The sequence below is a fragment of the Mauremys reevesii genome, linkage group 10 (genome assembly GCF_016161935.1).
Source record: "Mauremys reevesii isolate NIE-2019 linkage group 10, ASM1616193v1, whole genome shotgun sequence".
NCBI lineage: Eukaryota > Metazoa > Chordata > Testudines > Geoemydidae > Mauremys > Mauremys reevesii.
Genome location: NC_052632.1, coordinates 74,843,434 through 74,865,365, shown reverse-complemented (window position 1 = coordinate 74,865,365; position 21,932 = coordinate 74,843,434). Strand labels below are relative to the sequence as shown.

At 44.6% G+C, this 21,932-nt stretch overlaps 1 protein-coding gene across 1 annotated transcript in view; it reads left to right on the top strand.

Annotated features, from left to right (window-relative positions):
- The first annotated feature begins 7,022 nt into the window (after positions 1-7,022).
- The window catches only part of GNA12 (G protein subunit alpha 12), a 66,456-nt gene continuing 51,546 nt past the window's right edge, over positions 7,023-21,932 (top strand). The window contains exon 1 of the mRNA XM_039491848.1: positions 7,023-7,606. Coding sequence (XP_039347782.1) covers positions 7,292-7,606 — 315 coding nt within the window. The 5' untranslated portion in view covers positions 7,023-7,291. The remainder of the gene's footprint in view (positions 7,607-21,932) is intronic.

The following is a 21,932-nucleotide window of genomic DNA, read 5'->3' as shown; positions in this document are numbered from 1 at the left end:
TCCTCAGCATGGGTAAGTGTCCAGTGTGTGATGAAAGTAGCACTTACTAATTTTGATTCTGTTCACAAGGCTCTTAACTGAAGTGATGGTGCCACCTCATCACAACAGGATGATGTTGCCACCAGATAATTCTGTAACACTAGAATGGGTGTGGAGGGGCTGTGCTATCCATGGAGTTCCCCATGAGAAATTCTGGCTTAGCCAGAAGTGACAGCTTTGCCTTCTTTCAAGAATTGCAGCACTTGCCCCTCTCTGTGTCTGGACCACCTGGGAGATGCTTTGGAGGTAGGCAGGACCATGGTGCCACCCTTCCTCATTTCAGTTACCTTGTGCCTGTGCTCTCCAATGAGACTGTGTCCTCTTCTGAGCCTTCTAGGTGCAGTGGGTCAACTTGGAAGAGTAAAACAGAGATGTTGGGGGTTCAAGCTTACTACCTTCTTCCTCATTCAACTGAGCTCCCAACTGCTTCACAACCTCCAATCCACAGCATTCCCCCTGTAGTGGGTCAGCTGCCTCCTAGCACCCACTCCTGACCAGAGGTCACTCTGCAGCAATAAATCAACAGCACAGTTCAAAAGGTAATTAGAACACTTCCTTTGTGGGATCCAGTTTATTTATTCTTTACTCGCACTGGCCCTCCAAGCCACATTCCCAGTTCAATATCTCCCCGCCCCCCTCCTTTGGTAGGGATCTCCCAGCCCTTCTTCCAAGCACAGAGTCTAAAGTTCACAAATGTTCAGTTTTTACCTGGATGGACCTCAGCCTTCAGGCTCTGGTAGCAGGGTGTTCCTCCTGTCTTAGCAGCCTACTTCCAGTCCTCTTGGGTGGGGCAACTTCCCCTGGTTTCAGAGTCTTCACTGCAAGAGTCTTTCCATCCTCTCTACCATCTATTCAAAGCTTTCTGCTGCCTTAATAGGCAGGTTAAAACAAACACAAGGAAGTACTTCTTCACACAGCACACAGTCAATCTGCGGAACTCATTGCCAGGAGATGTTGTGAAGACCAAAATTATAACTGGATTTAAAAAAGAACTAGATAAATTCATGGAAGGCAGGTCCTTCAATGGTTATTCGTCAAGATGGTCAGGGATGCAACCCCACACTCTGGGATTCCCTAGGGCTCTGACTGCCAGATGGTGGGATTGGATGACAGGGGGTAGATCATTGCCCTGTTCTGTTCATTCCCTTTGAAGCCTCTGGCATTGGTCACTGTCATAAGACAGGATACTGAACTAGATGGACAATTGGTCTGACGCAGTCTGTCCTTTCTTATGTTCTTGTGTAGGGGAATCAACTATCCTCCATCAGGCCCCCTCCATGCACAGCACAGGTGGACTGGAGCAGTTCCTTCGGTATTTAGGGTTGGCTGGCACCAGGCTTCCAGCCCTAAAGGGGCAAACCACCCCTGCGACATCACCCAGCAGCTCCCCAAGAGCCATATTTTTGTTCAGAGCTCAATTGCTGCATAGCCAGTGAGGGAAATGGAGAGACTGTTACTCCACCTTGCCCCTATTTCTCCTCCCCCACACTCATCTTTCACTCTATGTTTTCCTCTTTCTTACGCTGCCAGCAACTGAAAGACAGGCAGGTAAGAAATATGCCCAACTTCTCAGCTAGCTCTTCACCTCAGAAGGAGGAGGAAGAAGACACAAAGAACAATAATAATTAAAGGAACAAATAGAGAAGGAACAAGGGGAAATGGAATAGAGATAAAGAAAGGATGAAACTGGGAAGTGGAGGCAGGGCCAGCTCTACCATTTTTGCCGCCCCAAGCAAAAAAAAAAAGGCGCCCGGACTGTGCCGCCCCAAGAATGGACTGGAATGTCACCCCTTAGCATGTGCCGCCCCAGGCACATGCTTCCTCCCTGGTGCCTGCAGCTGCCCTTGGGTGGAGGAAGACAAAGAGGGAGTGAGAGAATGAAATTTATAGACAAGACTCAATATTATGGTCACTACATTGTATTTAATTTACTCATGCAACTGGTTGTGGTTTTGATATCTCCTCAATGGAAGGATGGGTGAGAGAGATGATTGGGAGTCATGGGGCGAGGCGATAGGCAGGGGTCCAGGAAATGGGGAGTGTGGTGTATTTGAGGCGTAGTGGCAGACTGAGCACCGTATGTTGCTTACAAGATGTTTTCTTTGGGTGTTTACACTTAATTGTGCTGCACACACACACACACAAAATTAGCAAAGGCATCAATAGGTGGCTACACTAGCACTGCCCAGCCATAGCGAGGTTCTTTCCCACCCTCTCAGCATGATGACAGAAGTGGTATTGTAGCAGCTTTGCAGTGGTGATCAGATTCATTTTGCACTGCAGTGAGACTAGCTTAGGGATGGCTGGATGAACAGCCACAGTGCTGAGGGGGGGTGGACCTTTTCCTTCTGCTGGATGGAAGGATGAATGGACAAGCCACTTCAACCCACAAGTGAGCGTGGTTAATGTGGATCCAATAATGGGAGCTGAGGATCTCTAGTTGCTGGTATGTTTGCTGAGCAATTCATCTGGGACCATAGTCTCCAGGGAAATTAATTTTGGTACTTGTCTGAACTCTCTAAATCCCTTGAATCCCTGAAGCAGTCTGGGAGTGCAGAGAGGAAGGGGTGTCCACGTTATACTAAAGGAGGGTTCTGGAACTAATGAGAAAGTACCAGGCTGCTCACTTCATAGTCACTTCGGGCCTGATTTTCACAAGTGCTGGGCACCTGCACATCTCACTGATGTCAGCTGGAGTGACAGCTGGGTGCTCAGCTGCTCTGAAAGGCCATAGGATTTCCCCCTCAGCTTACTCTTTTGACTCGTTTCTTTGTGGGACAATGGTGACATCTGATGGCTGAATTGGTAAATTACATGTAATATATTAGCGGCGTCCAGGCCTTGGAGATAGCCAATGCTGCATCTTAACCCCTATAAAGAGAAAAGGTCCTGGAACACAAACCCTCCAAATTAGGTCCTGCAATAGTGAGAAGAGGACAGTTTGTGACAAACTGATATGCTCTGCTGTTCCTGTTTCTTGCACTACGTAAGTCACTGCACTTACTAAGGCTTAAAGGGTTTGTTTTGGACTGTGCTCCCATTGAAATCAATAGGAGTTACACAGGGATCCAGAGGCAGAAATTGGCTCACAGGAATTAGAGATGGAGAAGATTTGTTTCTGAGGTAATTTGGTCCATCCTCTGCCAATGCTCAGGGCCGGCGCAACCCATCAGACGACCTAGGCAGTCGCCTAGGGCGCTAACATTTGGGGGGTGGTGACCGTGGCGGCCGGATGTTCGGCTGCCGTGGTCGTCTGTGGTATTTTGGGGGCGGGACCTTCCACCGCCTCTGTCGGGGGTGCCATTTTGGGGGCGGGACCTTCCGCCGCCTAGGGCGCCAAAAAGGCTGCCGGTGCTCCTGCCAATGCTGCCTAGTGCCCTGTTGTATTAGGCTCTTTGTCCAAGTGCAGTTTTAAATGACCCAAGTAGTGGGTCTTCCACCTACTTCCACTGGGAGACTCAAACCATCCAGCTTCCAACCCCATTGTTAGGACATTTTTTCCTGCTTGTCTAAATGTTGCCCTACACAGTTCCATATTGTTGCTCCTTTTTCTGCACCATGAGCCAGTCTAAGCAATTCCTCTCCCTCCTGGCTCTTCCCAACCTTCTAAAACTTGTAGAACAAAGAGAATCCTCTCCTCTCTGAGTGGTTGCCTTGCTCTAGTCTTGCACCTGGTTTCCAGTCACAGGCATAGTGCTGTCTGGCCCCATACACCAACAGCGTTCTACACCGGGGACCCCTGGAAAAGGCCAAGTGGAAAGTCTGCCCATGAGAACGGGCCATGTTTTGTCAAAAAGAGAAGCAAGTCTGAGCAGCAATGTTCCTCTTTTGCCTGGCACTCTGCAGACCCTTGCTGGAAGATTCTCTGCACCTTGAAGTCTTCAAACCATGATTTGAGGACTTCAGTGGCTCAGACATAAGTTTGATACAGGAGTGGGTGGGTGAGATTCTGTGGCCTGCGTTGTGCAGGAGGTCAGATTAGATGATCATAATTGTCTCTTCTGACCTTAAAGTCTATGAGTCTATGAGCATCATGTGTGGTTAATGTTCAGTCAGTACTCTTCCAGAAAGGATGAGTTTGTTTTTAATTGTTCCTGGTACATCTGTGCATTCAATAACTGAGAGGGGGACAAGAGAGGGGGGAGAATCAACAAGATATGGGGACATCTCTCTCTATCTTGAATTGAGGGTGTGTGGCTATTTCAGGGCCGGCTCTAGGCACCAGCAAACCAAGCACGTGCTTGGGGTGGCACAATTTCAGGGGTGGCACAATTATTATTTTTTTGCTTTGGCAGTTGCGCTCCAGGAGGTTGTTTGTTTTTTTGCTTGGGGAGACAAAAATCCTAGAGCCGGCCCTGGGCTATTTATTGCTTGAGTTTGCAGCCAGAGGGTATTGGATCCCCGGCTGTTGTCAGACAATCACAAGCAACAGTTCCAGGTATGCTTTTTTCCACCAGTGCTTGGCCAGGATTGTGTGACAGTTTTGTTCAAATGTAGCTCTTGCTACTACAGGCAAGTCTCATCTTATGCGGGGGTTCCGTTCCACGGTTAGCGCGTGAAGCAAAAACCGCATATAGACAAAATTACATTGAGTTGAATGGCGGGCGGAATTGCGCGCACTACAGGTACAGTATTAAAACTGTTGATTTTTCTCTTTTTTTTTTTTTTGGTTTTGCCAACCGCGTAAAGCTGAAATTGCACATGTTAAATGCGCGTAAGATGCAACAGACCTGTATAATCCATGCCTTTGTCACCTCAGTGCTGGATTACTGCAATGTGCTGTACATACAGTTACCCCTGAAGTCAATCTGGAAACTTAAACTGGAGTCTGCTTGTTGGTGAATATGACACCAGTGCTCCATGATCTCCATTTGCTGATTACTGTTCTCCACGGGAATTTAAATTGTTGGTCTTGACCTATAAAACTCAACTCCAAACAGGTTTGGACCTGCCTACTTGGGAGACAGCTTCTCTCTTTGTTTTATGCTGCCACAGGTGCCTTTGGAGGAAATGTTTGAGCTGGAACCCCTTGATTTGAAAGAATGGGGACCAGTGGTGGAGCATTCTTCAGAGAGGCTCTCTGTTTTGGAATCTACTCCTCCCTTAGTCCAAAATAAAGTGCTGATCATCATGGTACTTCTATTTCTCTGCTCTCATTTTGGGTGGAAGAGGGTGCTTGATAGAGGCTGAGGGTTCTGTAAGAGGGGAGATTTTTGGGGACTGACTTTTGTTGGAGATTGCTGGGGTCTTAACTGCTGGTTACAATTTGTTTTGTTTTAACTTGTGTATGGAAATTCATAGTTAAAGCAAACAAAAACCTTAACCTGCTTCTGTAGTGGCACCGTGAAGAGAAAAATAATGAAAAAACTCTGTCTCCTCTAATCTGGGATGACAAACACTAAAATGTCTTAATCATAATTGTATGGTTATTGCCTGATGTCAATACAGGGCACTAAATGTTCATTGGGTGTTTTCCCTGTGCATTTCTGTACATTAACATGTTTGAATTTCTTTTAAGTGTAACCTTCACTCTGCATTTCTTGGGTTAGTAATGCATGATTTTGGAGATAACTATAATGTAACTATATATTTTTAAACCATTGTTACTGCTCTGTACTCCTAACCTTAACTGTTTTAGAGTCTTTGTCGTGAAATATAAAAGTACTGTAACTAGTACTACAACAAGAAAGTCACAATCATGCTGTTTCAATCTGAATTTCTTCCTTTATTAGGACCTGAGGAGTAGCCTGAGAAATAATAAAAAGTACATGAGTGTCTGCTACTCTACACTTTGCAGAGTGGTTTATCATCAGACAGTTGAACATACATTCTGCAGCATTATCTTTTCCTGATGTGTAGATCACTTTGTCAAATTTGCAGTTTCAGGAACCTGCTTATGATTCTAAGTGGCAGTTTAGAGATGCGTCTATTAAAAATTTGTCTGAAAATTTGTTGTCTGTAATGATTACAACATTTTGACTGAACAAATAACTTTTGACTTGGCAGTGATGCAGCCCTTCTCTCATTGAGGGACTGATCCTGCATGAATTAAAGACAATAGGAATTTGTTCATTGGGGCTGCTAAATCAGGACCTGATGCACTGTCCAGTTCCTCTTAGCTCATCACTGAATACCTGGTGCATATGTTAGCCATACTCCTCAGCTGCTCTGTGTAGGAACAAGCCCTTGCGTAGTTCCAATAATTAGAAGCTCGCCAGTGGCTTTCAATACACCCATCCTGACACTGTTTTCTTAATAATCTTTGTAAGGAAAGTTTCTACAGCAGTGTTAACTATACCTCTGATTTGATTTTATTCCAAACGCATTGGCAGCTCCAGCTCTCAACCACCAACCCCGGGCTAAAGAATCAGGGAGGAAGGAGCAACATATTTGGCTGGGAATTTTTTAGCACTTGTCTTTCCCCACCAATGATGAGAACATCCGTGAAACCCAGACACTGGGAGAGACAGGATAACACCAGCCTCCTTTCCCCTCCCCTAACACCGCCTCCATTTCCCCTGGGCCAACAACTCCGCCTCCCCTCGACCACGCCCTTCTTAAGGCCCCTCCTCTTTGCTCCGCCTCCTTAGGGACTCCGCCCCTTTGTCCCAATCTCTCCTCTCTTATTGGTGCTTCTGCTCTTTACCCCGCCTCCCCTCTTGGAGCTCCTCCTCTTCCCCTCCCCCGCCGCGGGAGCTCCTCCCCTTTGCCCCTCCTCCTGCCTTCCCCCCGCCCACTCTCCCTTAGTGCAGCGTGCCCAGTCGGATCGCGGGCTAGGTTGATTGACACCCCGTTGGCCAATGAGGCGTAGGGTGGGCGGAGTGAAGTCCCGCCCCCGCCCCTCACGGACAGCGCTCTGTGGGTGCCAGCCAGGCTAGTAACTGAGGGACGCCAGCGGCCGGCTCTCTCCCGCGGGGCCGCGTCTCGTTCTCCTCAGGCTTCTGAACCGCGCCCCGCCCCCCCCCCCCCACGGGCTGAGGGGCGCCGCGGCGCCAGCCCCGCCCCGGTCAGGGCCTCCGGGCCGCGCCTCCGGCGCCCCCTCCTCCCGCCAAGCCGGCGGCTCCCCGGGCCGCGCCCCTCCCCTTGCCGCGTCCCCCCGCCGCCTCGCGGAGCGGGGGAATGGGCGGTCCCGGCCCTTAGCGCCCCCCAGCTGCGGCTGCTCCGAGCGTCTGGCCGGCTCCGCCCGGTGCGAGGGGCGCTGGTGGGGTCCCCGGGGCTGCGAGTGCCGATCCCGTCCCCTTGCCCAGCAGCCATGTCCGGGGTGGTGCGGACCCTGAGCCGCTGCCTGCTGCCGGCCGAAGCCAGCAGCCGCGGGGAGCCGCGGCGGGAGGGCAAGGAGCGGAGCCGGGACTCGGAGCGGGAGGCGCGGCGGCGGAGCCGGGAGATCGACGCGATGCTGGCCCGGGAGCGGCGGGCCGTGCGCCGCCTGGTCAAGATCCTGCTGCTGGGCGCCGGCGAGAGCGGCAAGTCCACCTTCCTCAAGCAGATGCGGATCATCCACGGCCGCGAGTTCGACCAGAAGGCGCTGCTGGAGTTCCGGGCCGTCATCTACGAGAACGTGGTCAAGGTAGGGGCGAGCCCCGGGCTGGGGCGGAGGGGGCGCTGGGGCCCGGGGCGGGGGGTTCACCCTGCCACGGAGAACGGGGTGCAAGGGCCGACCTGAGAACAGCCCCCAAGGGGGTGGGGACAAGGTCGGAGGGGACCCCATGCAGGACAAAGAGTTACTGGGCTGGTGGAGCTCTGGGCCGCCATCAGGCAGCAGGCACAGCCCTTGGGGGCTCCTGTCGGTATGGGGGTGCCGTGCCATGAACGAGGGTCGCCTACAGGTGAGTTGGAGAACAGGGCCTCCTGGGTTATCATCCAAGAGGATGTTTTCAAAGGGCCCAGGCACCCACGGAGGGGTTCTGGGGAGAATTCTAAGACCCAGAGGAGAAGGGAGTATAGGTGTGTTCTGGGAAACCATGATGAGAACACCCTCGGGGGAGTTGGGGACCCCCATATTTGGAAGAAGGTGAGAGGGAGAGGGGGATCTCCACCCTGAGGAGTGGGTGTTGAGGATCCTTTCGTAGAGGAGGTCCCCTGTGTTGGTGCATAGATTACAGGAGTTCAAAGCTGTAATTTGGGGAACATTTTAAAGAGAATAGGGGGAATCTTAACACCAAAGACTTGTGGAGATGTATCTAGGAGATTGCCCAAGGGTCTGTTGAGGCCATTGAGTGATAGCCTCAAGATTAAGAGCACCCCGATTGGGACACTGGGAGAGAGGTTGGACCTTCAGTCAATGCTTACATCTTTATTGTGGAGCCCCCAGTGCTCGGAGGCTTATGGCATGATGACTTCCTGGTGAGAGGATAGAATGGTTGCTGGAGTTCAGGGCCATGATGTACAAGAACATCCTCAAAGTGTAGAAAGCTTGGGGAAATTGACTGCCCACATCTTCTGCCTGGAGACTTTAAGTGCTCTGCATAATAACCAAGTGGTGGTCATCTTTTAGAACAGGGGTTCTCAACCTTTTTCTTTGAGGCCTCCCCCAACATGCTATAAAAATTTCCTGGCCCAGCTGTGCCACAACTGTTTTCTGCATATAAACACTTGGGCTGGTGTTAGGGGGTATCAAGGAGGGCTTCAGTCCCAGGTGGAAGGGTTCGGGGCCCCGGGCTACAGTCCCACATGGTGGGACTTCAGCTTTCTGCCCTGGGCCCTAGCGAATCTAATACCACCAGCCTTGTTGGCAGATGCCCTGAAACCTGCTTGTGCCCCCCCCCCGGGGGGGGGCAGATTCCTAGTAGAGAACCACAGTTTTATAATAATCCTACAGGTGCATAAAAGCTGGTCACCAAGGGAATACAAGGAGCCCTTGTGCACAGAAAAATAGATACATGGTGTGTACTGGGGCTATTTCTTATATTCTCCATACAAATGCAGGGCTACCAAGAGAGCTTGTTCCCCACTGAGGAAGGCTCCCTGCCTACCTTTTTTTTTTTTTTTTTTTTTTAAATGTATCTGTGTAGGACTTTCCTCACTTCTGCATGGACCCATACTTGTGAGGAAACTTGTAGTTGCTGTGGGATTTCCTGCAGAAATCAAGGAAGGGGCCTGTGCACCATCTGAGATAAGGAAAATTGCTTCTACGTCATAAGATGTGCTTCCAAGGATAACCTTTTTATAACAGCGCTCTCTTTAAGCACAAGTCGAATAAGTGACTCTTGCAGTCAAGATCTCCTTCAGAAGCTTCCCTGTCCATCCAAACTGAATGGGAAGACCATTCGTAGCTTAATTCTACTACCTGAATTGCTTTTAAGAAGCATGAGGCAAGTCACTGAAAATGGGTGGTAGGAAGGGGAGGAAAAAAGGAGTTCTCTGTGCTAGCAAGTGCTGTGGGTTGGCTTTATACTCTACTGCAGGAGGAAGAAGTGTGCACATATAATGCACAAGGAGAGCTCAGGCTACAAAATCCGTAGATTAACAACTTACTTCTCTCTTTCTTCCCCTGGTATTCCAGAATGGGGGGAAAGGGAGGGAAGAGAAGAGTATCACTAGGTTTCAAGTATACCCAAAAGTGAGCAATGTGAATCTTGGATTAGTGTGTTTATTTTGGTGCTACCTTAAACTGAGTTAAAATGATGGTAAAGAGCAGTGAAATGTGTGAGGGGAGGAAAAGAAGTGGGACAGAATGAGAAACCCTGGTTATAACAACTTTATCTTGCCCCTCTCCTAGACAAGTGGACAGCATCTATCTGAGTTTTTAGTGGTCGCAGTTGACAAAAAGTAGGTGTACTCTCGCCTTTCAACATAGTTCATTCTTCCACCATGGATGTTGGGGAGCTGCTTGTAATTTCAACCTGGGTTTAATAGGTGGCGTTGAAATACAGTATCATGGAACAAACTTATTTTCAGTTGGCTAATATGTTCAAACCTAAGTTCCCTCTAAGCTACATGGCCGCACAGCTGCCTATTAAGCCCTGCGCAGGGGCTCATGGCTGCAGCGGGGAGAGGCGCCCTTCCTGGCCGGCCCCAGTTCAGACCTCCCATGGTGGAGAGAGGCGCCCCTCCCTCAGCCCCGAGCTGCTGCAGTGAGAGAGTAGTCGGGGGAGTCCTCTCCCCAATGCAGCCCGGGGGACAGCCTGCACCCCAAACCACTCATCTCTGGCCCCACCCTAGAGTCTGCACCCCAACACTCTGCCCCAGTCCTGAGCCCCCTCCCGCACCCTGAACCCCTCATCCCTGGCCTCACCCCCAGCCAGAGCCCTCATCCCCATGCACCCCAGCCCTGAGCTCCCTCCTGTACCCTGAACCCCTCATCTGCAGCCCCACGCCAGAGCCCTCATCCCCACAAACCCCAACCTTCTGCTCCAGCCTTGAGCCCTCCTCCCACGCCCTGAACCCCTCATCCCTGGGGTCTTGTGCTCCAGAATTTAAGCATTTTTATCATTATAAAATATGAATTCTGCTTGACCCTATTGCTGACAGTTGAACTGCATTTTAGCTCCTCTTTCCACACTACTTGTCAGCATTATCAAAGAGCAGTTCCGTTAAAGCTTCTAGAGTTTTGGGATCTCTGCTAGAAATGTAGTGTAAATATCTTTAATTAAATGGTCACCTTTTATTCCCCAATATGATTAAATTTCTCTCTGATAGAGAATAGATTATGCCCTCCTGATGGTTTGCATTGCGTTCTTTCTAAGGTGCCTCTGGAAGTAGTACTTGGTCATTGTATATGGATTAAATAAAATGGCATGAGTTGGTGCAGATAGTTTGTCATATTGACTCTGATGTCAACTGGTTTGTTTCCTTTATTACTAAAACTCCCACTTCTTCCTTTCTGACTCCACAGCCTCTTACTTTTCCTGTATCTGGTTGCAAATTAAGCATGAATGCATGGTTCTTAGACTTCTCCTTGTGGGAGGTCACGGTTTAAAAACAAAATGCTGAAATAAGTAAACCTGTGATCCAAAATTTACTTTTCCATATAGTACAGGTGATGGTTCAGAGCCTTGCTAGCTTTTTCTGGCATTGTGGGGCAATCTTCAAATACATTAGTCTTGCTTCGGTTTAAAGTAAATAATCACTGGTTAACTAGGGTTTTGCTTGTTAATCAAGGCTAAGTTTCAAAGTAACTTTGAAACTTTTTGATGATTGAAGTGAAAAGCAGTAGTGTTAATGTTCTGCTTTGAGTACACAGACTCCATTACTTCAGCACACCCACCTGGAAGTGGAAAATGGATAGTACAGGAGTAACTGCTGTGGTGTGTGTGTTTTTTTTTGTTTTTGTTTTTAAGAAGAATCTCAAATGTATAGAGAGACTGAGGAAGTCTTTGCATGTTGCAAGTTTCAGATCTGGTTAATTGCTGCTGCTATTCTGTAAAAATGTTTGTCCGCGTTCCCATCTGAGTGTCAAAGAACAAACTGAATAACTGCTCTTCAAACATAAAATAACTGCTCCCATTCTTGCGCCTCCTGACTACAATTAATGAAGGTTTAGGGACCTCTCGCTGTACTGTGACCTGGTGAGTCATAACTCTGATGTTCCTTGTATACATTTGTTGCTATTTTCTATTTGTTTTTGACTTTTAAAATAGAGCACCACAAAAATGGAAATGAGCCAGGCTTCACTGCATGAGAAAACAATTAAAATTACCCACTAACACCAAAGCAGTGCCTGTGCCAGCATGTGTGATTACTTCGAACAGAAATCTAACAGTTAAATTCAGCTTTAAAAAAACATAAAGTGTAATCTGTGGAGCTTTTTCAAATTAGTGTCCATACTGAAATGGACTAAACCAATTAAAACTGTAAGGAGCACTGAGTGATTTTTTTCAGTCCACAACCTGAATTATTTGAGAGTGACTGAAAAGTTCATATTTGAGTAGGGACTTCAGAGAAACTGTTGCTAGACACTCCAATCCATAACTTAAGTTGTGGACTTTGAATAGAAAAGTTCCAGGATGCTGTACAGATGTGCACTCTCATTATGGCTGCACAAGTGAAAAGGTTTGTGCTTGATCAGAGGTTTGTCTGAAGCAGACACATTTTATGAGGCTATAGAAAGGGTGATCCAAAGGGTGGAGTTGGAGAATACCATTGAATTCAGTTGTAAATTGCACTTACCTGAGCAAGCTGATTGTTCTCCTTGGACACACTTGGCTCTTTATAATGCATGCAGAAAAACCGTAACCCTTATATTAGTTTGAGAATCCAGGGAGAAATGTCATATCATTACTGGGAATTCCACAAGCTGCTGTATAATTTGGTCTTGATCCACAGTGTTTTGAGTTTGCATATGGATGGATTCAGAAACTTGTGAGGGATTAGCAATACTTGACCTTCAATAGTCTTTCACTGGAGAGGTAAAATATTCTGGGTATTGATTCTTGATTAGTGTTTTTTTGATCTGTAGTAGGTATGGTTGATTCTTCATTAGTCTGTCACAGGACAATATCATTTTCTTCTCGATCATGGCAGCTGACACCTCAAAGGGCTGGCGTGGTTATATTACAGCAGACTTATCTATTGAATTTTCTTACATTAAAGCTGACTTTGTAATTAAAGAAAATTCAGTAGATAAGTGTTGTAATAGAACTATGTCAGCCCTTGGAAGTATACACATGGCTTTGTAATTAGACTTTACATTGTATGATTGAATTGGTACTTAATTACTGTTACCTTCCGTCCATTCTTAATATGTCTTCAAGATATAGCTTGTTTTGTAATAAAACTACCGGCATCACTGCCACCTTTACTCCTGACTTAATTGTAAAGGGCCATTGTTGTTGAAATTTGTTTCTGGGTGCCCATTTGCAATGCACTTGGAATAGAATCAGTAAGACACTTAATAAATTGTACAATGCAAAATTACTGTAATAAATCCTACATTCCATCAACCCTAAGTAGATCTGGATAGTTTCTTGTTTGGGTCAGAAGGAAAGTGGTCAATGTAACTGACTACATCATGGCTGACAGGATAACGAATACCATCAACAGTTACTATTGATGCTTATTTCTTTGATAAATATTCACTCTTGATCCAAAATAGCATTCAGTTAACTCATATGGGTTCACCGATCTCACAGAACATGATTAGTCTTTGGAGAGTAAAGACACAAACCTTGACATTTTCCAGGCTAAGCCTCGCATTTAATTTTTTTAAACCACTTGGGAATGCAGAAGGTGGAGAAATCACCCCTATACCCAATTACAGTTCAAACAGATTCTCTAGCCATTGAAATATGCTTGAGTGATGGCTGGAGTTGCTGCAATTAGCATAGTGAGTATGAGCTTGAGACCCAGGGGCCTTCTGTGCATAGGATAATTCATTTGTTGGTTTTCTGGGGGAGGGGAGGTTTGTATGTCTAAATAAGGAGTGTCTATACAGGCTCTAAGCACCCCCTTCTGTAAATTACAGAAACAAAATTTAAGAGCCTCAGCTCTTTTACTCGTTAGCAAATCTGTTTCATCTCAAAAGCCTATGTTTGCGTCATTCCATGCAAATAGAAACACCTGGCATTGTGCTCTAAAGGTCAACAGACCTGGGCTATCTTGGAGTGGGGGAAGGAGAGACTTTTGTTCTAGAGCTGAGGGGCTCCACCAGCAGTTCCCCTCCCTTTCAGATCAAGAGGAGTTCATGTTGACAGTATTGCCAACCCAAAATGTTCAAAAATCATGAGTCAGGCTCACCAAAAAAATCATGATTGGCTTTAAAATCATGAGATCATGTAAAAAATAATAGATGTGGTGTGTTTATTTGCCTTCTGCTTTTTGAGCCTTTAGAGTTCACTGGAGTCACACTTTTTGAAGCTTTTTTCACATCCACAGAGCTAGAAACTTACTTTTTCGTTAAGAATGAAGGCTGGAATCATCACATATTCCCTTGAGTCCCGGAGCTGGGGATTTAAAAGAAACCAGTAACTATGAGACTCTTGACAAAATCATGAGAGATGGTAACACTGTGTCCACTTCTGTTGACTGAAACTATGGCAGTACAGTGTGAGGGGAGAGGTGGTCTCAATCCACTTCATAGATCAGAATCAACACATCAAATTCAGAACACTAGAAGCTGCTTCAGCAACCTTTTCGTCTGGCGGGCGCCAGATGAAGGACCATGGCGGCGGTCGAGCATCCGCCAAAATGCGGCTGAATTTCAGCAGCGATGCCTCTGGATGACATCGCTTGTCGGCAAGCGGCGTCATCCAGAGGCGTCGCTGCCAAAATGCTGTCGAATTCGGCGGCATTTTGGCAGATGCTCGACCGCCAGCCAGGACGCGGGCACATTTAGATGCCCCTGCGGGCACCATGGCGCCCGCGGGCACCGCGTTGGGGACCCCTGTATTAGCCAGTTATGAGCTAGAGGTCAGTCATAAGTTCATAGCACTTGATCTGTAAAGATCCAAATTAAATGAAAAAACTAACTTAATTCTGAAAGTTCTCAAAGGGTTTGTACCAATCTGCACCTCTGGGTTCAGCGGTCACTCTACCTTGAATTCTAGTTGCAAGCTTCATTTGCAGCATGAAGTTTTTGTTCTGCTGCATCTCATTGGATTTCTTTGGAAACAAGAAGTCTTTTCACAGTTTGCAGACAAGCAGACGTCACTGCTGCTACAAATACAGAGATTCCGCAGCTAATCCAAATGTTTCTTAATGTTTGTGTTCCTGTGGACTAAGTAAATGACACTTTCCTTTGTTCATATATTTTATTTGGGCTCGCAGTCTGGAAGAGTAGTCATCTTTACTGTTTACCCTGCTCTCACCTGGGTAGCATTGGATTAAGTATTTACATATATCGTTCCACCATGCAAATAAAGTACAGTACTTGACGTAAGTTTCATGTTGAAGGCGAGTTAAGACTCAAAAGATCTTTCTGGCATTTGAGGGTATATCTCTTGTACTGAGTAACACTTCCATTCTCTAGCAGACTGTAATACTTCATCCTCAAACGACTACTTTTTCTATAAGCAATTGAGAGTAAAACATCTATTTGGCTAAATTGTAGATATATAAAAATTGAAGTTAATGGTATTGTCTATCCCTTTCTGATTCAAACACTCCATTAAATGAGGTGGCTGTATTTTAAACACGCCATTAGTGTGTTCTATGGAAAAAGCTTGTGAATTTTAACTAAGAGTGAATTCAAGAATTCAAGCAACTGCTTCAGAACACTAAATTATCAAAAATTCTTCATTTGTTACAAAATACTGTTTACCAAACACTTTATTAGTTTTCAATATAATACAGCATGGGGAAAATGAGTCTAGTCTGAAAACTACAGCAGTTCTTCATGGTAAAGTCCAGTGTTCAGTGAGTGATTTTGCTGAGATAAGGTGGGTGAGGTAATATCTTTTATGGGACCACTAGTGAGAGAGAGAGAGAGAGAGAAACTTTCAAGCTAAAGCTCTTCTTGCATAGAACTGTACTTCTCCAGACCCAAAGAACAAAAGCTCCTCTCTGTTTGTCAACAGAAGTTGGTCCAATAAAAGTGATTAGTTTACCCACCTTGTGTCTAATATCCTGGGACTGACATGGCTACAACAACATTGCATACAATGATGATGTTGCTTACAGTCGCAGTATTGTCAATATCAAGAGAACAAAAATAACGAGATTTTAAAAACATAATTTTTTTTTGTCTGTCTTGACTTTTTTAACTGCCCTCTACTCCCCTACCAATGCATTTGTGATAGTGTTAGGTTACAAAGTCACTCCTAAAATACACACCTCTCCCTGGCTGCTCAGATGGAGACTCCACTTATCCTCACCCTACCCACCCCCACACCCCAAGATAAGGGAACTGCTGTCCATTTCCTGTTACTCTCCCCTCCTAGTTGATTCCCTTTGATAAAAGAATGTCTGGATGGTAAATAGTTTGAGAGCCACTGACTTAATGCATCATGATTCAGACTCGTACATACCCTTATATTACATTTAGGGTTGACGAGTTACAGATAAAGATATAAAAACTTAGTCATATGAGTGATATTACTGTACAGACTATGCAATTGGTTTAGTCTTTTGTAAGAAGGCACACTTCCCTGCTTCCCTCCTCTCTCCCACTTCTCTGCCAAAGATGGGTTGCACTCCCACCCTCCCACACTCCTCCGGACCCCGCTCCACTCATTTCCACACCTCATTCCACTGCAGCCCCTTAATTTGCCTCCTGGTCTTCCTCATTCTCCCCGTCTACCTTGTACAGTGTCTCTGCTGCTTCTCACAGTCCCTGTGTCCTGTCTAGGCCACTGAACCATAGAGTTGCAGCCATTTTGCACATGGGCGTTACTTCAGTCTCATTGAAAACAGTAGAATGTGGCAGTTTCATTGCCACATGCAGATTGACTGTAATGAAATGGCAGCCATCTTGCTGGCTTCAGCCCCATTCACAGCAATAGGAGATGTTGGCCATTTTGAATGAGTGAAAACTCATGAGTTGGCAACCTTCATGTTTTCATGAGACAGGTTTTTTAAAAAGAAACATGGCTAGAGTCACGATGAAATCACAAGAGTTGGCAGAACTTCATTCATTTGTCACATCAGTTCCTAAATGTAGAATATACTATCTTAAATGGTGTAGTATAAACTATTGGCCATCTACAGTTTTTTGTATGAGGTCTGACAATGTGTTTGTTTTTTTTAATGGCTAAAAGGTTATTGCTCCACTGCTTCACAAGTAGCTTGCTTACATTCTGTTGCCCATCCGTTGTAAAGTAGGGAATCATGAATCATGTTGCTAATTACAAGGGAACTGAAATGCATTTGAAGTGGCTCCTTAAGACAATTCCTAGGTCAGCTAGAGCAAACTTTAGTAATGCTCAGTTATGTAGAACTCTGGGTAGTATTTCATGTTAGTAGACTTAGGTGCTTGAGTAGAACCATCAGGCTGGTGGTACTTGGGTTGTTTGGTTTCTTCCCATGTCCGTGCTGACTTCACAGACATGAGCTGGTGGTTACCAAAAATGGTTTATTTTCCTTTTTAGTACTTACCTCTGCCTCCCTCACCTTTAATATCACAGTCTATCTGTAGGGCTGTCTTCAGCAAGGTATGAGATCTTTTGGGATCATGAGACTTCACCCAGTGGAGTACACAATTATCTTAAACACAAAGATTTTTTTCCTCTGTTACAGCTAAGAATTAACTTTTCATATGGAAGGTGTCTGTTAACTAAAACACTTCAATAGTTTATCTCAAAACAGTGTAACTATCTTTTCTTTCTACCGAATTAACTAATTACTTTTTAAAGTAAACATTTTTTGCTCTGTTGTTATCTAAAGAAATGTGATCAGTTACAAAAAACTCATCTTTTCTGAGAGAGGGAACTTGCTTTGCAAGTAGAAATAATCCTTTTTTCCATGCTAATTGTCATAGCGAAATAATGAAACTGTTTTTCATGATTTATGGACAGGCACCATCTCATGTGAATTTGGATTTTTGTAGGTGAACTGGTGTGCATGACAATAGGGAAGATACAGTCCTGATTTCGGCCTTCTTTGTGTTACTGTAATACCAATACTAATAATGAAATTTTAGCTGTCATGAGTATAAGTAAAATGTTACAAAACAAGCCTTTTTGGCTCAGGTTAGTACTGTAACTGGGAAAATCAAACTAGATATCACAGGACTAGTTAAAAGTAGTATCTATGGCAAATAACCAAAAAAGGCTTTTTAAAATAAAGCCCATAGGCAGCAGCCTCCAGGGCATTCATATTTTGTATGTTGTATTCTAATTCTTCTTTTGACCTAGCTACTGCCTCTTGGGGATGGTGGGGCGGGGGGAGGAAGAGGAGGGGATTGCCTGTGCCAACAGGAGAACTCCAATCAGTGTAGGTAGTGTCTGCACTGAAGCACTGCAGTGGCACAGCTATGCGGCTGTAGTGTTTCAAGTGTAGACAAGCACTGAGCGAAAGGGTGTGCCAGTATTTCTCAACTTCAGCGATTGAGCTCCCAATAAGATTTCTAATTGGGCTCAAAGTAAATGACTGAAAATAATATTATTTTACTGTATCCCATATCTTCTGACTTCAAGTACAGTATTTGCATTAATAAGGCAATGCTTTCTCACACTGGCTGTACTAAAAACTGGGTTTACTAGGGTTCAGATGATCAAAAGTTGTCTATGCATTCAATCAGTTATACATTTTTTTTAGACTTTGTTTATTTGGAGTTGCTTATTGGCTCCTTTAAGGCAGTGGTTCTCAACCTTTATAGACTACTGTACCCCTTTGAGGAGGCTGATTTGGCTTGTGTGCCCTACATTTCATCTCACTTAAAAACTACTTGCTTACAAAATCAAACATAAAAATCCAAAAGTCTCAGCATGTTATGCTTGCCTGAAAACTTGCTTACTTTCTCGTGTTTACCATATAATTATAAAAGAAATTGTGGCCCCAGGTTGAGCAATGCTGATATAGTATATAGAGCAGTATAAACAAGTCATTGTATGAAATTTTAGTTTGTACAGACTTTGCTAGTGCTTTTCATGTAGCGTGTTGTAAAACTAGGTTAATATCTAGATGAGTTGACACATCCCCTGGAAGACCTCTGTGTACCCCTAGAGGTATGTATACGGCTGGTTGAGAACCTCTACTTTAAGGGATAGCACCATGACAAGAACACAAACTAAACTCTCCAAAGCAAGAAAGAAATGGAATGTTATTGCTGAGGGTGATGGCAGAGGTATCAGCATCTTGGAGGGCTCTTGAAAGCTCAGCCACTGAAGATCTGGAAAAGACAGACAAGGGGTCACGCTATGATTGCCTTGGCAAAGGACAGTGTTATATGATATTTTGATGCATTCCAGAGTGGTGAGGATTTCTTATAGTTTATTTTCTGTGTTCCTTATCTTGAACTTTATTGAGTTGAGAGGGCCAGGTTATGTAAGAATTTTTAAAACTTTATCACTTGTGTAAGTTGTAAAGTCTTGAGAGTTTTAATCTGGTAAAAAGCCACTTCTCATAAGTATTTTGGAGTACAGCAAATCTGTATTCTCTCAGACATAGCATTCAAATGAACAAAAATGTATAAATGAGATCTCTCCTTACATTTGGGAAGACAAACTTTGTGACTCACTTGCTTTTGAGCTTGAAAGTAGGGAATTGTAACTTTCTGTGGTAATGCTGACCCACTGCATTGATACTAGAAAACATCTTTTTGCCTCCTAATTCTCCTCTGATATATGGGTGTACCCGTACAAGCCCCCAGCAAGTTGTTTATGTAACTAGATGGATGCCAATTGCTATTTCCTCACTAACACTTTTGGGGACCAATTGGAAGTTCTTGCGTCCCCTTGTGAATGACTAAATCTAAAGGTAGCTCCTTTCACAAGGCTTTGTATGGAAATAGTAAAACACAACTAAGCAATGAAGTTATAGAAAAACAGACTAACTGGATCCAATAGAAATTCTTAGTTCTTTGTTAGACTGCAGCGTCTTCAAGGCAGTGATATTGTCTCAATATCGAAAAGTCTGTGCAATTTATGTAATGCAAATACACCTGTTAAACGTTTGATTTTAATGTACTTAAGCCATAAAAATAGATGAAAAATGCCTTTTTTGAAACATCAGGAGGTTCTCAAGTGTAAGATACGCAGGCATTGTGTTGGCAATTCAGAGTCATTTGATAAGGCTCTGGATGGAGTGTAGTAGCATCCCATTTGTCTCACATCCTGGAGACACATTGGAGTTCCATCAAGATGGGTACTGATTGGGTCAAAAGCCTAGCTTCTTGAAGGTACAAGTTAAATCTTTGCAGCCTTTTTCTTCTAGTCTTGTTTTTCCTTTCCTACATCCTGGCACTTCCCGTTTTCTTCAAGCTGTGTCCCTGAAGAGTCTTTATTAGGAGTCTGGAAAGAATGGCTTGATTTTATTTTTAATGGGAGGGTCAGAGGTGGCCTGACAAACTATATATAGGGCTATGTTTTCTATTAAAGTAACTTTCCTGTTGGCCATTAGATTGTTCAGGAGAGTTCAGTTTTGGGATCTTTATCCAAGTGGGATCCTTGTGTGAGGTTTTGTCCAAATGCAGTGTCTCTCTGACTTGCACCAGTATTTCTGCCTAGGGGTTTTATGTAAGTCAGCCTGTTTTCCTTCTGTATCTTCTAAGCCCTTCCATACTCAGGAGAAACAGTTGCACACTTTAGGTGTAGCCTAAGCATTCAAATTCTGGTTAGGCAAAACTAATCATTTGATCCATTTGATCCATTTTTAGGATTATATGGGGGACCTAAAGTGGTATAAATTAATCATATTCACTCTTTCCAGATGACTCAAGAGTTCAAGCCCATATACAGTTTATAAATATCTTCCGTTTCAGTGAGGGCTCACTCAGTGAGGCTCATGGCTTCTTCCTGGGTATAAAAGTACAGAGTTAAATGGTGCCATTCCTTCACCAAGTGGTATAAATTACATTTGTTGTGTTCATCTGATATGACCTTTGGACTAAAGGTTCTGCAGTATTTCTCTTGGTGGTTCTTCTTTACAAGGTGGTTCCCTTGTGATGGGAGGGAAATGTGCTTTCATTCTTTGTGAAAACTTGTACTACTGGTTACTTTCCAGTTGTAATGGTTCAAGGAGCAACAGGTTCCAAAGAGAGGAGAGGTAAAAATATTACTTATAATTTTTGACTTCTCTGAAGTGGGCACCTGGTGCTCCATGAGACTTAACCTGGGGCATCACTTTACTTGAATAACTTCCAGTTGATGGGAAAATCTTAGTCCTTCCCTTCCCATTCACTCCCATCTTCTTACTTGTTTCTCTAGGGAGATGGAGAAATTTTGGGATTGGATTCTCTCTTGTTGGGATCTTGCTTCGTCCTAAAATCTTAATCTTCACTTATTGCATAGTGAGTGAATATGTAGATCAGAGAGTATCCAGGCCAAGATATGATTAATTGTTCATTTTAATTGCAGTTTAGTCTGCCTTTTTCATCAATGGCAGATGTTCAGAGAACTGCTTGCCTCTAGCTACCTAATCAACTCCTAATGCTGGTACCACACTGGAGCTGGAGAGAGAAGGGGAAGATATTTTAAAAGGGCGTGGCCTGCTGTGCCATACAGAGAAAATCTGATGCCCTTTCTCTTATGTTGCATTTGTCCTATATCTGCTTCTGAAATTCCATCTTTGTGGAGGAAAAAAGTTGCAGAAGTGATAGGATTGCAGTGATTAGGTGTTACTTCTCTGTCCATCTTGACAGTAGTCTTATAATCTCGGCTGACTATTTGTATTAAGTGTCTGAGCAGCCTATTGCTTGATCTAAAATGAACTCAAGTTTATAACCATCAGTCTAAAGCTTCTAGCCTGACAAAGGCTATGTCTATACTACAGCCGGGATTGACACTCTGAGATCAATCCACTGGTGGCCGATTTTAGTGGGTCTAGTGAAGACCTGCCAAATCAACAGCAGATCACGCTCTGGTCGACCCATATACTCTACCCCCGATGAGAAGAGTAAGGTAAGTCAACAGGAAAGTTTCTCCCATTGACAATCCCTTTCCCCCCTGCCCCCCGCAGTGTAGACCTTGCGGTAACTTGACCTAAGGTATGTCGACTCCAGCTACGTTATTCACATAGGCAGACAGTTGCAAAACATCTCCACATCAGCTGTCAGGTTGTTTCCCAAACAGATGGGGAAACTTAACAAGAATAAACTCCACTCCCTTGGTATTTTTGTATATGTGGAAGCAGGAAAAATCAGAGCTGACCATTGTATGGCAATAAAACGTATATCCGAAATTTAAAAAATACTAAAGTTGTGATATTGATGGGAATTCCATTATCTTGTAAGCAGCTGTTTGTAACATCACTTAGCCATTCATTGGAGAGAGTCTTAAGGAAATGATGAAGCAATGAGATGGGTAAAGCCTGAAACCGTTTTAAAATTGTAAGTTAGCGAAGCTAGACAGTAAATGGCTGAA